The 18,687-nt window shown below is 49.4% G+C and overlaps 1 protein-coding gene across 3 annotated transcripts in view; it reads left to right on the top strand.

Annotated features, from left to right (window-relative positions):
* LOC132385643 (tax1-binding protein 1 homolog B-like) overlaps positions 1 to 18,687 on the top strand; it is a 132,617-nt gene that overhangs the window by 63,798 nt on the left and 50,132 nt on the right. For all 3 annotated transcript variants that reach the window (XM_059957830.1, XM_059957829.1, XM_059957828.1), the window contains exons 9-11: positions 510 to 579; positions 4,838 to 5,008; positions 8,629 to 8,844. In XM_059957830.1, coding sequence (XP_059813813.1) covers positions 510 to 579; positions 4,838 to 5,008; positions 8,629 to 8,844 — 457 coding nt within the window. The remainder of the gene's footprint in view (positions 1 to 509; positions 580 to 4,837; positions 5,009 to 8,628; positions 8,845 to 18,687) is intronic.

Genomic DNA, 18,687 nt, shown 5'->3' with positions numbered 1-18,687 from the left:
AGTCTGCAGTATCAGCGGCCCGTGCCACTGTCTGTCAGGAGTTTGTACGTTCTCCCTGTAACTGCGTGGGTTTCCATCGGGTGCTCTGGTTTCCTCCCACAGTCCGAAGACATACCTGTTGGTAGGTTAATTGATTACTGCAAATTGCCTCATGCTTAGGCTAGGGTTAAATTGGGGGATTGTTGGGCAGCGCGGCTCAAAGGGTCTATTCCGCACTGTACCTCAGTAAATAAATAATCCCAGGAGATCAGTAGTTTCTGAGATACTCGAACCACCCCATCTGGCACCAACAATCATTCCACGGTCAAAGTCACTTGGGTCAGGTTTCTTCCCACCCCCATTCTGGTGTTTGGTCTGAAGAGCAACTGAACCGCTTGACCAAGTCTGCGCGCTTTCTTTTTTTGCATTGAATTGCTGCCACGTGATTGGCCGGTAAGGTGTTTGCATTCGAGAGCGGGAGTACCCAATAAAATGGCCTCTGAATTCATTTCTGGCTTCTTGCCTTGCAGCCTGACGGAAGTGAAGAATAAGTCGGCGAGTGAGTTGAAGGCTGCGCAGGAGCGACTCCAGCTCGTTCAGGTAAGGCGGCGGACGCCTGGCAGTCGGGTTGTGTAGACTTCCCGGCTGAGTGAAAGGGGAATTTGTGGGAGCCTTGCCTGAGGTTGCTGTTCAGACTTAGACACGATGTGGCGAGGGAACGGAGACTGCTTGTCCTTCTGCCTCTTCCGCAAGGCACGACTTAAGTGTTAAGAACTAACTCCATCTGTCACCCCCACGACAAAACATCGAAACGTACAATGGCGACCACCGCAGTCCCAGGATTGTGGATGTGGGAGGGGCAGCCCCGCAATTGCCAGCGTGCTCCCAGTGCCAACGTTGCCTGCCCGTCCTCGTACGCTCACCGACTCATAAAGCGAAAGATTACCTTCGTCACGTGTACCACGGAACGTAGAGCGAAGTGCACCTTCCGTGTCGGCGACCAACACGGTCCGAGGACGTGCCGGGGGCAGCCCGCAAGTGCCGCCATGCTTCTGGCGCCAGCGCGGCAAGCCCGCAACTTAACGCGAGTTCTAACCGCGCGCCCTTGGAATGGGGGAGGGAACCGCAGCACAAGGCACCAACTCCTCACAGGAAGCTGGAAGGAAATTTATTAGGAGTATGTGTACATCACCATTTTCTACCCGTTTCCATAGCATCGTAGGAATGTGCAGCACAGAAGCAGGCCCTTTGGCCCATCTAGCCCATGCCAATCTATTTAAACTGCCCCCTCCCATCTACCTGCACCCGGACCATTGCCCTCCATATTCCTACCATCCATGTACCCATCCAAACGTCTCCTCAACGTTGAAATCGATCTCGGGTGGGCCCACTTATGCTGGCTGCTCATTCCACACTCTCAAGGCCCTCTTGAGTGAAGAAGTTCCCCTTCAACTTCTCACCTTTCACCCTTAACCCGTGACCTCTGTAGTCCCACCCAACCTCAGCAGAAAAATCCTGCCTGCATATACCCTATCTATACTCCTCATAATTTTATACACCTCTATCAGATCTCCTCTCGATCCTCTACATTCCAAGGAATGAAGTCCTAATCTATTGATTTTTTTTCCCTTACAACCCGGGTCCTCCAGACCCGGCAATATCCTAGTAAACTTTCTCTGTTGTCTTTCAACCATCTTTAATTCTTCCCTGTAGGTCAGTGACCAGAAACCGCACACAATACTCCAGATTGGTCCTCACCAACACAACATCCCATCTCCTGTGCTCAATACTTTGATTTATGAAGGCCAGTGTGCCAAAAGCTCTCTTAATGACCCTGCAGGCATTTACAGGAATATAAAGAAATACAGCAGAACTTATGAAAAGCCATAAATAGCCAAGACGGGAAAATAACCAATGTGCAGTGGCAGGAATTGAACCTTGGTTCTCCGGAGCCGTGAAGCATTAGCCTTACTGCTACTGCGCATCCGTTCTCCTGCAAGGACTTCCTTCTGCGTCCAGTTCCTTCCTGGAGGATCTAAGGAAAGTGGGCGCTATGCCCCAGCAGTTCTCTGGAAGACGGGTAAGAGATGAGCATTCGCCCCTTGACTGGCAAGCCCCTGAACTACCCTTCTTGCACCTTCAAGGTGCTGAGTGAGACCGACCACTTGGCGGTGAATCTGTGGACGTCGTCGCCAGAGGCGGCAGCTTGTGGAGGCCCAGTCACTGGGCGTATTTGAGGCAGAGGCCGACAGGTTCTTGATTGGTCAGGGCATGGAAGCGCTACGGGGAGAAGGCTGAGAGGGGAAATGGGTCAGCCGCAGTGAAATAGTGGAACAGACTCGATGGGCCAAATGGCCGTGTGGTCGTTTTGCCCGGCTGCTCCCTGTGCGGTCCGCCATCGTCAACAATCCTCCAGCAAAGAGGTGTGGACGGTCCCGAGCCCGACTGAGAAAGGAGGAGGGACGAGCTCATCCTTCCTCTCCAGCCCTTTACCTTTACCACCCATCACCTCCTCCTGGTGTCCCTCCTCCTTCCCTTTCTCCCACGGTCCACTCTCCTCTCCTATCAGATTCCTTCCTCTCCGACCCTTTACCTTTCCCACCCATCACCTCCCCCTGGTGTCCCTCCTCCTTCCCTTTCTCCCACAGTCCACTCTCCTCTCCGATCAGATTCCTCCCTCTCCAGCCCTTTACCTCTCCCACCCATCACCTCCCCCTGGTGTCCCTCCTCCTTCCCTTTCTCCCACAGTCCACTCTCCTATCAAATTCCTTCCTCTCCAGCCCTTTACCTCTCCCACCCATCACCTCCCCCTGGTGTCCCTCCTCCTTCCCTTTCTCCCACGGTCCACTCTCCTCTCCGATCAGATTCCTTCCTCTCCAGCCCTTTACCTCTCCCACCCATCACCTCCCCCTGGTGTCCCTCCTCCTTCCCTTTCTCCCACGGTCCACTCTCCTCTCCGATCAAATTCCTTCCTCTCCAGCCCTTTACCTTTCCCACCCGTCACCTCCCAGCTACTCAATTCATCCCCCTCCCCCACATGGCTTACCCTGTCTCCCTCCCCTCACCCTCCTCCCCCTCGCCATCCCTCCCCTTGCCCTCGCCTCGCCCTGGTTTTTTTATATTCTGCATATTTCCCCGTCTCCTCTAGCCCTGATGAAGTGTCTTGGCCCAATACATTGACTGTCTATTCACTTCCGTAGATGCTGCCTGACCTGCTGAGTTCCTCCAGCATTTTGTGTGTGTTTCCATTTGTTCCTTTAAAAAGTTCCCATTAACACAGTATGTCCTCTTTAGGACATTGTCAGTCTTTGTTTATCACCAGCTCTGCTGTGTATCTTTACTGTGAGTGCCTGCCAGACACGTATGACTTTGATATTGACGCTGAGCTGTATTGGGGCAAGTCATCTGTGACGAGACCTGCCTGGGGTCCTCGGGTGCTTCACCATCAGGGTTGGTCAGGCCCCGGCTTGTGTCCCAGCGGCGTTGGTCCAGGGTCACACCCCTCGATCCACGGCCATCTGGAGGCTCTGTGACAACCCTGACAGCTTCTGTCTCTGCAGCCCCCATAATGCCATGGAGAGAGTAGGTTCTGCACAGCGAGCAGCCGGCAAAACCTCCACACCCCACCTCCGTAGACTCACGTTGTGCCCTCCACCCCTGTCTCGGGCACTGCACTAGTATTTGGCTTCTTGCGTTCAGAGCGCCTCAATCTGATCTTCCCAAGGTACTGCCAGTTGTAAGACGATAAGAGACAGGAGCACAAGTAGGCCATTCGGCCCATCGGGTCTGCTCCGCCATTTAGTCGTGGGCTGATCCAATTCTTCCAGTCATCTCCGCTCCCCTGCTTTCACCCCAGACCCTTTGATGCCCTGGTTGATCAAGAACCTACCTATCTCTGCCTTAAGTACACCCAAAGACTTGGCCTCCACAGCCGCTCGTGGCAACAAATTCCACAGATTTATCACCCTCTGACTAAAGTAATTTCTTCACGTCTCTGTTCAAAGTGGACGTCCTTCAATCCTGAAGTTGTGCCCTCTTGTCCTGGGATCTCCTACCATGGGAAATAACTTTGCCATATTTAATCTGTTCAGGCCTTTTAACATTCGGAATGTTTCTATGGGATCCCCCCTCATTCTCCTGAACTCCAGGGAATACAGCCCAAGAGCTGCCAGACGTTCCTCATACAGTAACCCTGGAATCATTCTTGTGAATCTTCCCTGAACCCTCTCCAATGTCAGTATATCCTTTCTAAAATAAGGAGCCCAAAACTGCACACAATACTCCCAAGTGTGGTCTCACAAGTGCCTTATAGAGCCTCAACATCACATCCCGGCTCTATACCTGTATACCTCTCGAAATGAATGCCAACATTGCATTTGCCTTCTTCACCACCGACTCAAGCTGGAGGTTAACCTTTAGGATATCCTGCACAAGGACTCCCAAGTCCCTTTGCATCTCTGCATTTTGAATTCTCTCCCCATCTAAATAATAGTCTGCCTGTTTATTTCTTCCACCAAAGTGCATGACCATACGCTTTCCATCATTGTATTTTGTTTCCCACTTCTTTGCCCATTCCCCTAAACTATCTAAGTCTCTCTGTTTCCTCAACACTATCCGCTCCTCCACCTATCTTTGTATCATCTGCAAATTTAGCCAACAATCCATTAATCCCATAGTCCAGATCATTGACACACCGTCCTGCCACGACCACCTGCTTCGAGGTTTCTGACAGGAAGTCCCTGTTAGCCCTCAGGGATCATGGTGCAGTGAATTCGTACAGTTACTTTGGGTGTTGGTGGCTTTGTTTCGGTTCTGCTGAACAGCTGTGGCTTATTTCCGTCTCTGTTTGCCTTGGCAGTTTGACTTTGAAACCAAGAGGAAGGAAAATGTGGCATTGAAGGAGGACCTGATGAAGTTGGCCGAGGTGCGGAATGAGCAGCAGAATTGCCTGGCCGAGATTTCCCAACTGCGCCAAGCCCTCAGCAAGTCCGAGGAACTGAAGGCATCCAACGCCAGCACTGTGGAGAAGGTACCTTCGACTGCACCCCGTCAGTCAACTAAACCAGCTCCCCGTATCCTCCCGAAATTCCTGCCTCCCCATCACCATCTCACTGGCCTGTGGAGAAGGAACCTTCGACTGCACCCCGTCAGTCAACTAAACCAGTTCCCGTATCCTCCCGAAATTCCTGCCTCCCCATCACCATCTCACTGGCCTGTTGAGTTGCTCCAGCATTTTGTGTGTGTGTCTGTACCAGGGGAAGCTGGGTCTCCGCCTGTCATTAGCTTCCTTCCGATGGTTGGGGTAATTCGTAAGTGTTGGCAAACAAGAGAAGTTCTGCAGATGCCGGAAATCTGGGCAGCACACACACAAAATGCTGGAGGAAGTCAGCAGGCCAGGCAGCATCCATGGGGGGAGAAAAGAGAAAAAGTCAACAGCCCGAAACGTCAACTGTACTCTTTGCCACGGAGTAAGTTTTGCGTGAGTAAGTGTCGATCGCCCGTTTTGCCCAGCAGGTCCTGCAGTTGGTCCGGTCCTGTCCTGAAGTAGCTTTCACTCAGGTAGAGAGATCACTGGGAACTGATGCTGCTTGAATTAACTCCCTTTCTTTATCGAGGTCAGGGGATCTTGTGTCCAGTTATGACCGTCTGGTCAAGGAATGTTTCACTCTTCGCCGGGCAGCTACCCTGCCTTGGCTTCCTCTGCCTTTTACTATGGATCTTTCAAATTCTCTTTCTTGTCTTTAAATCTCTTCATGAGCTGGGACTAGGATACAGTACTGTGTAAAAGTCTTAGTCCGGAATAGAGACCCATATCAGAATCAGAATTAACTGTTTCCTGCAACACTGTATGTGCCTGAGAGTGGGAAGGGGGCCAGGGAGAGGGGAATCGTGGTTGAGAAAAGGAAGCGCGGAGGGAGCGGGAAGCACGAGAGACGTTCTGTAATGATCAATAAACCAATTGTTTGGGAATCAATGGTCCTTGCCTTGTGTCTCAGGGCTGGGGGTGTCTGCACCCCCGACCCTCGGCACCCCTCCTCTGCCCACACCCCTCCCGCGGCGCTCCACCCTTGCCATTCCCAACATCCTTTGCTCCCGCCAGATTTACAAACTCGCTCTCCGCTCTATGTTGACAAATACAGTACTGTGCAAACTTTTTAAACGTATGTTAAAAAGTTAAATTAAATAAGTAGGGCAAAAAAAGTAGTGAGTTAGTGTTCACGGATTCAATGTCCATTCAGACATCGGATGGCAGAGGGGAAGAAGCTGTTCTTGAGTTGCCGAGTATGTGCCTTCAGGTTCCTGTACCTCCTCTCTGATGGCAGAGGGGAAGAAGCTGTTCCTGAATCGCTGAGTGTGTGTCTTCAGGCTCCTGTACCTCCTCCCTGATGGCAGAGGGGAAGAAGCTGTTCCTGAATCGCTGAGTGTGTGTCTTCAGGCTCCTGTACCTCCTCCCTGATGGCGGAGGGGAAGAAGCTGTTCCTGAATCACTGAGTGTGTGCCTTCAGGTTCCTGTACCTCCTCCCTGATGGCGGAGGGGAAGAAGCTGTTCCTGAATCACTGAGTGTGTGCCTTCAGGTTCCTGTACCTCCTCCCTGATGGCGGAGGGGAAGAAGCTGTTCCTGAATCGCTGAGTGTGTGTCTTCAGGCTCCTATACCTCCTCCCTGATGGCAGAGGGGAAGAAGCTGTTCCTGAAACTTTGAGTGTGTGTCTTCAGGCTCCTGTACCTCCTCCCTGATGGCAGATGGGAAGAAGCTGTTCCTGAATCGCTGAGTGTGTGCCTTCAGGCTCCTGTACCTCCTCCCTGATGGCGGAGGGGAAGAAGCTGTTCCTGAATCACTGAGTGTGTGCCTTCAGGTTCCTGTACCTCCTCCCTGATGGCGGAGGGGAAGAAGCTGTTCCTGAATCACTGAGTGTGTGCCTTCAGGTTCCTGTACCTCCTCCCCGATGGCAGAGGGGTAGAAGCTGTTCCTGAATCGTTGAGTGTGTGCCTTCAGATTCCTGTACCTCCTCCCTGATGGCAGAGGGGAAGAAGCTGTTCCTGAAACTTTGAGTGTGTGTCTTCAGGCTCCTGTACCTCCTCCCTGATGGCAGATGGGAAGAAGCTGTTCCTGAATCGCTGAGTGTGTGTCTTCAGGCTCCTGTACCTCCTCCCTGATGACGGAGGGGAAGAAGCTGTTCCTGAATCACTGAGTGTGTGCCTTCAGGTTCCTGTACCTCCTCCCTGATGGCGGAGGGGAAGAAGCTGTTCCTGAATCACTGAGTGTGTGCCTTCAGGTTCCTGTACCTCCTCCCCGATGGCAGAGGGGTAGAAGCTGTTCCTGAATCGTTGAGTGTGTGCCTTCAGATTCCTGTACCTCCTCCCTGATGGTAGCAATAAGAAGAGGTCATGACCTGGGTGACGGGGGGTCCATAATGATGGACACTGCCTCCTTGGAGGCATTGCTCCTTGCAGATGTCCTGGATGCTAAGGAGGCTTGTGCCCATGATGGGGCTGACTGATTTTTACAAATTTGTGCAGCTTCTTTTGATCCTGTGCAGTAGTTTTTCCCCTCCCCCATTCAGGGGGTGAAGCAGCCAATGAATAGCCCATCGAGTCCGTGCTGAGCTGGTCTTCTGCCTGGTCTCACCTTGTCTGAAATGCAATTGAACCTACAACTGGCAACTTGTTCCATGCTCTCACCAGCCTCTCAGTGAAGGCTCCTCTTAAGTAATTCACCTTTCACCCTAAACCTATAACCTCCAGTTTACTCCTCAGTCAAGCTGAGGGGGAGAACTATCGTCCTTCACCATATCTATACCCCTCATAACTTTGTATAGCTCCCCTCATTCTCCTGCGCTCCAGGTAATGACGTTCTAACCTGTTCAACTGTTCCCAATAGCTCAGGTCGTCAAGTCCCAGAATTCTCCTTGCAAATCTTCTCTGCAGTCTTTCAAGCCTGCTGAGATCCCTGTGTGCTTCGGTTTCCTCCCACAGCCCAAAGGGGTACCAGTCGGTGGGTTAGTTGGTCTTTGTAAGTTGTCCCATGGTTAGCTGGGTCCCAGTGGAAATCGCGTAGAGAGACCTCTCTTTGCGCTGGGGAGTTCTGTGCCGAGGTTTCTTGCTGGAGTTTCTCCTCCTCCGTCCGTGTCCTCAGATTCACCCGGGGGGTGGGGGGCACTGCTCTGCCAAATCTCGAAGCTCTTCGTTATTAAGGCTCTCGTCACGAGAATGCAGTCACCCTTCAGCACGGCCATCATTAACATCCTCACGCTGTATTACACCCGTGCTAATGATTTTCCCTGACGCCTTAGCCATACTCCCCTCACTGGAAGTTGCAGGCTGTTTCCCGGACATGGTGGAATAAATTGGTGAGGGAGTAAGAAAGTTTACACGCAAGGTTGGGGGGGGGGGGGGGGGAGGCTGAGCGTGAGCTAATAGCTGATTGGCTGTGAGTGCCTCAGAACCTATGTAAAGCACTCTCATTGGCTGATTGAAGTTTACCGTAATGGCGGCTGCTCTTGAGAAGTTTTCAGTGCCGTTTAGAATGAATGTTTTAAAAAAAAATTCCAGTGAAGAATCGAATAACCGCGTTGTGACGAATCAGCTCTATGGTGGTTCTGCGTGACCCTTGATAATAAACGTTCTTCCATTTTGTTTGCGCCGACAGCTCCAGGAGCAAGTGGGGGATCTCCAGCAGTGCCTGATGGACATGGAGAAGCAAGTGAGGTCGGCCCAGCAGCAGCAGGCTCAGACCGCGGCCGAGCTGATGGTCGCTCAGGCCGGTCAGGAGCAGAGCCAGAGGAGCCTCCGTGACGCCCAACAGGAGATCCAGCACTGGAAGTACAAATTCGAGAAGGTCGACGAAATCTTCTCAAAGAGTGAGGTAATGATTCGGGAAAATGTCCTTCCGTAACAGCTACACGCACCAGGGAAAGTTTGCATGGAGGTTGCAGGATAACCTGAGTTGTTGGGAAAGATTGAACAGGTTAGACCTGTGATCCTTGGAACGTAGAAGGTTGAGAGGAGATTCGATAGAGGTATTCATCATTCTGAGTGGCATGTATAGATAGGCTTTTTCCACTGAGGTTGGTTGGGGCTACATCCAGAGGTCATGGGTTAAGGGTGAAAAGATTAAGGGGGAACAGGAGGGCGGTGAGAGTGTGGGACGGGCTGCCCAGCGCGCAAGCTCGATTTCAACGTTCGGGAGAAGTTTGGATGGTAGGGCCATGGTCCCGGTGCAGGTGGCGGGAGGAGGCAGTTTAAATGGTTCAGCGTGGGCTGGATGGGCCAAAGGGCCTGTTTCTGTGACTCTGTACGCTCGTGGCTTTCTGCTGAAGGTTCGGAGGTGACCTCCTGCACACTGCTGTTGTCACGTGTGGTTATCTGAGTTACTGTCAGCTTGAACCAGTCTGGCCGTTCTCTTCTGACCTCTCATTAACAGGACATTTTTACCTATGAAATCGCCACCCACTCCCTGTAAGCTCTAGAGATTGTCGTGTGTGGAAAATCCCAGGAGATCAGCAGTTTCTGAGATACTCAAACCAACCCCGTCTGGCGCCAACAATCATTCCAGGGTCAAAGTCGCTCACATCACATCCCCCCTCCCCCCCCCCCATCCTGATGTTTACTCTGAGCAACAACTGAACCTCTTGCCATGCCTGCATGCTCTTAAATATGGAGTCGCTGCCGCGTGATTGGCTGATGAGGTACTTGCATTAACGAGCAGGGGGACCGAATGAAGTGTATTGGTTCTCCTGTGGAGAGCTGGAGGATATGGATCTTTGGGGGACATCAGGAAATTGGACGATCTGAGGACGCAAGGAGGAAGAGGAAGAGCAGGTGTGGGGGGGGGCGTAGAACCACGGAGGGTTGCTTTGATTCAACGAGCAAGTATTGGCTCGGAAGGAAGAGTCCTCCAGTGGCCAGTATGGGATTTGAGATGGCATGTCCCCAGCATGGATGGAGTCTTCTCTCTTTGACACCAAAAGGCCACAAGATAGAGGAGCAGATTTAGGCCATTGGGCCCATCGAGACCATTCTGTCATTTCATCATGGCTGATCCATTTCCTTCTCAGCCCCCAGTCCCCTGCCTTCTCCCCATATCCCCTCTTGCCCTGACTGACCCAAGACTCTATCAACTTCTGCCTTAAATGTACACAGCTGCTTGTGGCAACGAATTCCACAGATGCACCACTCTCTGACTAAAGAAACTCCTCCTCATCTCTGGTCTAAAAGGATGCCCCTGTCATCCAGGTTTAGTCTCACTCAGCATAGGAAGCATCTTCTCCACATCCACCTTATCAAGCCCCTTCACCATTCGCTAGGTTTCAATGAGGTCCCCCCTCATTCTTCCGAATTCCAGTGAGTACAGGCCCAGAGCCATCAAATACTCTTCATATGTCAAGCCATTCAATCCTAGAATCATTTTCATTAACCTCCTTTGAACCCTCTCCAGTTACAGCTCAGGGTGGCAGAGATTATAATTCAAATCCAGCATCGCCGGTTTAAAAAAAGAGTTTTGACAGTACTGTGCGAATTATATTCGGGCACATATACATAGCTAGGATGCCCAAGACTTTTGCACACAGTACTGTATTTGTCAACAGATCTGTGGAGCAGATAGTGAGTTTGTAAATCTGGCGGGAGCAAAGCATGTTGGGGATGGCGAGGGTGGGGCACTGTGGAAGGGTGGGACAGGTGGCAGAGAAGGAGTGCCGGGGGTCGGGGGTGCAGACACACCCAGCCCTGAGACACCAGGCAAGGTCATTTGATTCCAAACACTCGGTTTATTGATCATTACAGAATGTCTCTCTGGTGCTTCCCTCTCCCTTACCCTCTTCCCAACCCTGATCCCCCTCTCCCTGCCCACCTACAGTCCACAATAGAGACCCGCATCAGAATCGGGTTTATCATCACTCACACGTTACGAAATTTTAAAATTTTTTGGCGGAAAATTACCTCCGCTCTGTGCAAAAGACTCGGGCACCCTAGCTATATATTATGTGCCCAAGACTTTTGCACAGTCCAGTCCCTTCTTCCCCCGTGACTGCGTGCTCGGGTTTCCTCCCACAGTCCGAAGGCGGACTGGTCATTGTTAACAGTCCTGTGAGTAGTCCAGGGTTAAGCTGATGAGTTGCTTGGTGGTTCCACCTTGCATTTCTAAATAAAAACAGAATTTTTGGGGGTTCAGGTTGGCGACCACTGAAATCAAAAAGGCACACAAAATCTCATTTAACAAAGTTTACAGTATAAAATTAATTTTAACTGGTCTGTGGTGTAGGACGTGTGGTCTGTGTCTCTTAAGAAATCCTACTGATTGGTTGAAATGATGATATGATACAGCCCGCAGGGTTCAAGATAGCTGAATGTCATTTCCCGTACTCAAGTGTAACGGGGAACGGAACAATTGTTACTACTGAACCGATGCAGTACCCCCGAGAAAAGCTCAGTGACATAAAGAACACAATAATAAAACACAATAAATAGAAATACATTATTAAGTACATAGAGGTGTACAAAATTTTGAGGGATGTAGATAGGGTAAATGCAGGCAGCCTTTATCCACAGGGGTAGGGGTGGGACAACAACTTAAGGTTTACTGTCATGAAGTTTGCTAACTTAGCAGCAGCAGTACAATGCAATACGTGAATATATAGACGGGAAGAGAAGTGAGTGAATCAGTTATAGTAAGTATATAACAGTGCCTATAAAAAGATTTCCTCCTCCCCCCAAAAGTTTTCATGTTTTATTGTTTTACAACATTCAATCACAGTGGATTTAATTTTTCTTTTTTTTTGACACTGATCAACAGAAAAGACTTTCATGTCGAAGTGAAAACAAGTTTCTACAATGTGATCTAGATTTACGACAGTTATTCAACTCAAAATAATTGATTGCATAATTGCTCATCCCTTTCAAGTCAGTATTTAGTAGATGCACCTTTGGTAGCAATTTCAGCCTCGAGTCTGTATGGATAGGTCTCTGTCAGCTTTACACATTAGAACACTGCAATTTTTCCCCCATTCTTCTTTACAAAACTGCTCAAGCTCTGTCAGTTTGCATGGGGATCGTGAGTGAACAGCCCTTTTCAAGTCCAGCTACAAATTCTCAATTGGATTGAAGTCTGGACTCTCCAGGACTTGGCCGCTCCAGGACATTAACTTTGTTGTCTTTAAGCCATTCCTGTGTAGCTTTGGCTTTATGCTTGGGGTCATTGTCTTGCTGGAAAGCAAATCTTCTCCCAGGTCGCAGTATTCTTGCAGACTGCATCAGGATTTCCCTGTACTTTGCTGCATTCATTTTCCCCTCTACCTTCACAAGCCTTCCAGGGCCTGCTGCAGTGAAGCGTCCCCACAGCATGATGCAGCCACCACCTGGCTTCACGGTAGGGATGGTGTGTCTCTGATGATGTGTGGTGTTTGGCTAATGTCAAACATAGTGTTTCATTGGACCATAGAACCTTCTTCCAGCTGACTTCAGAGTCTCCCACACGCCTTCTGGCAAAGTCTAGCCGAGATTTCATGTGAGTTTTTTTTCAACAGTGGCTTTCCCTTAAAGCTACAATTGGTGAGGCGCCCAGGCAACAGTTGTTGTATGTGCAGTCTCTCCTGTTTCAGCCACTAAATCTTATAACTCCTCCAGAGTTGTCATAGGTCTCTAGGTGGCCTCCCTCACTAGTCCCCTCTTGCACGGCCACTCAGTTTTTTTAGGATAGGCTGTTCTAGGCAGATTTACAGCTTTGCCATATTGACTTAACTGTAAGGGATTTTCAGTGACTTGGAAATTTTCTCGTATCTGTAACGCTCACGCTATCGGCCGATGTATGTCCAGGGGAAAATCCGTCCACCCGCCAAACCGTGTCTCTCGTATGCTTGAATGCTGTGGAATGCACATTGGTACAAACTCGCACACACAATATCAGACCACACACCATGTACGGTTACAAAATACACTTTATAAATCTTACTAGAACTAGGTAATTAATAGTGATACAATATATACAAAAGAAAAGAAAGAAAAGGCTCCAAAACCTATCAGGGTTCAGTCAATTTGTGCACAACCGTTAGAGCTCAACTATCGAAGTCTTCGGTCCACTATTCGATCTTCTCCGACCTCCTCGACCCACCGCCTGGGACCAACCTCAGTGGTCGACCAGAGTGCATCCCGCATGTCCTCCTTCCTTGCGATCTCCCCTCCAACTCCCCAAAAGCCTGCGCAACACTAGCTTACAGACCCACAAGAAAGAATAACATCTGTCCCAATTGGTTAACAAATGAATACAATTCTCGTTATCAGTAATTATAACCCAAACACGCCGCGAGAGAAAGCACTCTTGTCAGCATAACAAAGAAGCACACTTACCTCTAACATAACAAAGAATTAACATACGTTGTAACATAAAGAAGAAACCCCTTACATATCCATCTCCTGATTTGTACTTTTCAATAACTTTTTCATGGAGTTCCTTGGAATGTTTTCCTGTCTTCATGGTGTAGTTTTTGCAAGGATACTGACTTGCCGGCAGTTGGACCTTCGAGATCCAATCGATTGAAACACCTTGACTGCACACCTTGACCTCCATTTAACTAATTATGTGGCTTCTAAAACCAGTTGGCTGCACCAGTGATGATTCAGTGTGTCATATTAAAGGGAGTGAATAACAATTGATTTGTGCTTTATATTTGTGATACATTTTGATCACGTTGTGGAGATCTGATTTCACTTGAACACGAAAGAAACTTTTTCTGTCGATCAGTGTCAAAAAAAAAGGCAAATTAAATCCATTGTGATTCAATGTTGTAAAACAATAAAACATGAAAAAATCTTGGGGGAACGGTGAATACCTTTCATAGACACTGTGTGTAAAATAGTTAGAAATAAAAGTAGTGCAAAACAGAAATAATAAATATTTTAAAAGGAGTAATGGTTTAAGGATGAAGGGTGAATTGTTTAAGGGGAACATGAGGGGAAACTTCTTCACTCAGAGGGTGATGATAGTGTGGAACGAGCTGCCAGCGCGTGTGGTGGATGTGAGCTTGATTTCAACGTTTAAGGGAAGTTTGGATAGGCACACAGATGGTAGGGCTATGGTCCCATTGCAGGTTGATTGGGAGTAGGCACTTCAAACGACTCATCGTGGTCTAGATGGGCTGAAGAGCGTGTTTTGTGCTGTACTTTTTCTTATGACTCTAAGATCGTTCACGTACTGTACATTGATGGTTTGTCCATAAAGTGATGCTGGGCACAGGAGTGTCTGCACACAAGGTGACTCTGACGGGAAATGGTAAAGTAGTGGCATTTGGGGGTGTGTGGAGGGGTGGGGTAGTGTTGATCAGCCTTGGGGAAAGTTACTGTTTTTGTAACCAGTTTGCTCCCTTATCAAGTGAACGTTTTGATTCTATATGGAACTGTTATCCAAACTCCAGGTGAGTGAAGCAAAGCAGAAGATAAGCTTATGCATGATGGTTTGATCTCCCACCTCACCCAGAACATAATTCAATTACGTACAGGTAATCTCGTTGAATTGAAATTGATTTCCTGTTCCAAATGAAGCAACCAGAAGAAACGATCATCAGGCGCCCGTGCAGTCACTGTGGGTGGGTTCCTACGCGAATAGATTTCGGTCGACGTCAATCTGCGCCTTTCCGCCAGGAGATGTGCAACTCCAGATTTCCACGCTGTTTGGCTTCGCCTTGCGTGAGCATGGCCATTTGTGGTCCATTGTGGCGGTCCCTTTTAACAGGCAGTCCAGTTGATTCTACGGGTCTCTGTCCGTCTGGGTTGACCATGGATGTTGCACCCTGGCTGTCCAGGTACGCAAGCCTGGGCAGTACGATACAGAGAGCAAGCTGCTGCCCGTGTAGCGGGCTCCCCCTCTCCACGCAGCTGATGAACCCAAAGGAACGGCAGAGACCGATACAGTTTGGCCGCAGGAGTTGCCAGTCAGCGTTGAACTCGACATAGGACTGCCTCAGGGACTCCAGTTCCCGGTTTTTCCCTCAGGATTTACTCCCAAAGCCTTCCCCGTGAGTGTGAGGCAGTGGAGGTTTGAGATCAGAGTTTTCCTTCTCCTGGATGAGCTGCCAACGACAGCTGACGAGCCCCATCTGCCTGCAGCGACTAGTTTTAAGGCACCAGTAGCTCCCCCCCCCCTCCCCTTTGCCCCTTCTCCTGTCAGTAGAAACGGTTCCACTGGGCTTAATATCTTAGCCACACCTGAAGGGCAGGAGCTGGACTTGGTTGTCAGAGGCTATTTGAGGCACACGCCATTGGGAGCATTTAATAGGCAGAGGGAGCTTGTCCCCATTACCACCCCCCAGATATAACAACCTTAAGGAACCAATTGGTTCTGTTCACCTCCAGTAACTTCTGTGGAATAAGGAGACTACTTTGACTTTTAAACTGCACCTTATTCAAGCTCTTTAACCGGGGGGAGGGGTGGGGGTTACAAAGCACTTTATGGAAATACTGTAGGTGGCAAGGTTGAGTCCTTGCCCAAGTCAGGGTGGCGCAGTGGCGAATTGCTCACCGTAACCCGCGTACAGCGTCAGTGACCCGCGTTCAAGCTGTGCGCGTCTGGAACGCGCACACACGTTTTTCAACCAGCACGCAAAGGAAATTAATGTGCGCACGAAAGGTTAGTTACCTAAAATAACGTAGTAATTAATTATTGTACTTACTGAAAATAATCTTTTAGCTAAATGTTTCTGTTAACTAGTTAGTCGGTTTTTCAAATACCACAGTGCACGTCACTAATTTACATCACCTCACCTTTCCTGTTCCGGTTTGTATAGCTGCATCTCGGCGGCAGACAGTGTTCATATCGTAAAGTTTACAAAGATCCGTTTTGAATCCTGTAGATAGCTCACTAAGTTTTTATTGAAAAAAATATTGATTCACTATGTTGAATTCAAAAGGAGTGAAGTGCGCCAAGTGCGGAAGAACTGCAAATTTGTTCACAGTTGAATGGCTTAACAAAATAGTAGAAACTGCTACAGGGAAAGCTCATGAGGACATGAACGTTCAGCTACGAGAAATACTTATGTATGATTCAGAAACTGGAGTTAACTGTGTTGTCATGACGCGAAAGTTGCTGGAGAATTTGCTAGCGGCAAGAAGTGGGATGATGTTTGGAAAGTTGACTTTTTGAGGCATCATTTGGCAAGTAAGTCGCATTTGGACGGTGTACAAAAGCTCAGGCAACAGAACCCGTCGTTACCCGTTACAGGAGCACTGCGCATGTTACGGTTGTGTGCGGATGAGCAGGAGCGAGAAACGATCAAACCCAGAGTAGATCAAAGACAGGAGAGAGAAAGTAACAGAGTGACTTAAATCAGTATGTTATTTTGTTGTTGTTCTGTGCAGTTTTACCTCAAGTATTTTGTAAACCTACATAAACTGTGCAATGCGCGCTTGAGAGTGCGCACGTACTTCTGTCACAGAAAAAGAATTTGCACAACTTAAGATTTTTGCGCACACTGACTGCTAAAAATTAGAGGGAACGTTAGTTGTAAGGAGTCTGTACGTTGGGGTGGTCCTCACTGGGAGCCTGACTGAGCACAGGTAGAACAGGTCAACTGACCCGCCAGGGCTGGACCCACCCCCTCCCCTCCCTGGATCACAATGGTTAGCGTACCGTAACTTCTTCCCAGCTCGACCGCTCCAGCCATCGCGGGAGGGGCGAACGTAACCCCCAAGGAGTAAAACAGAGTAGAACTGCTCTGGAGGGCACAGATGAAGCCCCCCAGGGATCAAGTGAAGACGAATTCAGGACTTTCTTAAATGAGAAGAGATGCTTTGGGGGGTGGGGGGGTGTGTTTGGTCTGTCTTGCCAGCAGAGTCGGGGGTGGTAGGGTAGGGTAGATGTCAGTGCAACGCTTTACAGTACCAGCGACCGGGATTCGATTCCTGTCGCTGCCTGTAAGGAGTTCATACGTTCTGCCCCCCCGTGACTGCGTGGGTTTCCATCCTAAGACAAAACTGGTTGGTGGGTTAATTGGTCTTGGGTTAGGCAGGGGTTAAATCGGGGGTTGCTGTGCGGGATGGCCCAGAGGGCCAGAAAGGTGGGTTCCACGACGGATCTCAAATAGATAAATCGATAAAACGCACCAGCGATTCTCGCACTAAGCCATACATCTACCCGTTAAGTCACAAGAGCTCCGGTGACGCACTCAAAGCATTCTGTTAGTAGAAAACCCTGCTGAGACCATAGAAATCTATCCATGTCTGTCTGTTGTGCTTCTAGGCTTGTGCTGAGGTGACTATCTCGGCCGACCATCCGGTCCAGAAGGAGATTGCAAGCTTAAAGGCTAAGCTACTGACAGGGAAGTCCTGCTATGTGCAGAAGTACAAGGAATGCCAGAAACTGCATAAGCAGATCAACAAGTTGAAAGCCTTGTTGGTAGGTTGGTAGGACCTATAGATCCAGGGCTGTTCATTTCATGTACGCGCATTAGGGTAAGGGGAACAAAGTAATTGTTACGCCGGATCTGATGCAGCACAGAGAAAGACACAGTGAGATAAAGAACACAATAATAGTGATTAAAAAGACCAGAAGATATGGGAAGAGAATTAGACCATTTGGCCCATCAAGAGCATTACATCATTTCAACATGGTTGATCCAATCTTCCTCATGGCCTCAATCTCCTGCCTTCTCCCTGACTAGTCAAGAATCTAGCCTTAAGTATGCCCAGTGGCTTGGCCTCCACAGCCGCCCGTGGCAACGAATTCCACAGATTCTCCACCCTCTGGCTAAAGAAATCCCTCCCCATCTCAGTTCTAATCAGACATCCCCTCTACCCCCGAGGCTGTGTCCTCTGGCCCTAGACTCACCCCCCCCCCCCACCTCCCTGCAGCCACTCTATTGAGGCCTTTCACCATTCGATAGATTTCAGTGAGATTTCCCCCTGCCTCCCCGACGTTCTTTTGAATTCCAGTGAGCACAGGCCCAGAGCCTTCATCCGTTTCTCATGTGGTAACCCTTCCAATCCCGGAATCGGTTTAATGAGCCTCCTTTGGACCCTCTCCAGTGTCAGCACAGCCTTTCTTAGACCAGGGGCCCAAAACTGCTCACCCGCGCCTTCAATCCTCAGCATCACATCCTTGCTTTTCCTATTCCAGTCCCCTCAAAATGAATGCTGGCTTTGCATTTGCCTTCCTCACCACTCACTCAACCTGCAAATTAACCTTTGGGGGGCCGGGGGAAGAAACACAATAAATACATAAGATAGCTCATATACACAGATTGGTCATGTGTCCGTACAGTGACGCTGGGCACAGGAGCGTCTGTACACAAGGTGACCCTGACAGGAGGTGATAAAGTAGTGGTGGTCGGGGGAGTGTGGAGGGGTGGGTTGGTGGGTGGAAGTGCTGACCAGCCTCACTGCTTGGGGAAGGGTAACAGTTTTTGGTGGACCTGTAGCAGGAAGCCACAGTTCGTCCTCGTTTTAAGCACTGTGGTCTCAGCTGTGATCGGGCTGTTTGAATGGCTCTAAATTATTGGGACTTTTAATCACTGGATCCCAGACTCTTGCTGCCCTTTACAAAGGTTACCTACGGTTTTTTATTACATGCTGACTAACGTTGGGCTATTTCATGTTTTGACACTGGCCCAGAAATTCTACCCGCTAATATCCCATGTCCGTACGCTAACCTCCTAACTTTTACTTTTCATACAATTCTTCATAATAATTGCCTGTCGTGCCCCTGACCAACACACCACAGCAA

Source organism: Hypanus sabinus, assembly GCF_030144855.1.
Source record: "Hypanus sabinus isolate sHypSab1 chromosome X1 unlocalized genomic scaffold, sHypSab1.hap1 SUPER_X1_unloc_3, whole genome shotgun sequence".
Lineage (NCBI taxonomy): Eukaryota > Metazoa > Chordata > Chondrichthyes > Myliobatiformes > Dasyatidae > Hypanus > Hypanus sabinus.
The sequence above is the reverse complement of the archived record's forward strand: the minus strand, read 5'-3'. Positions and strand labels throughout refer to the sequence as shown.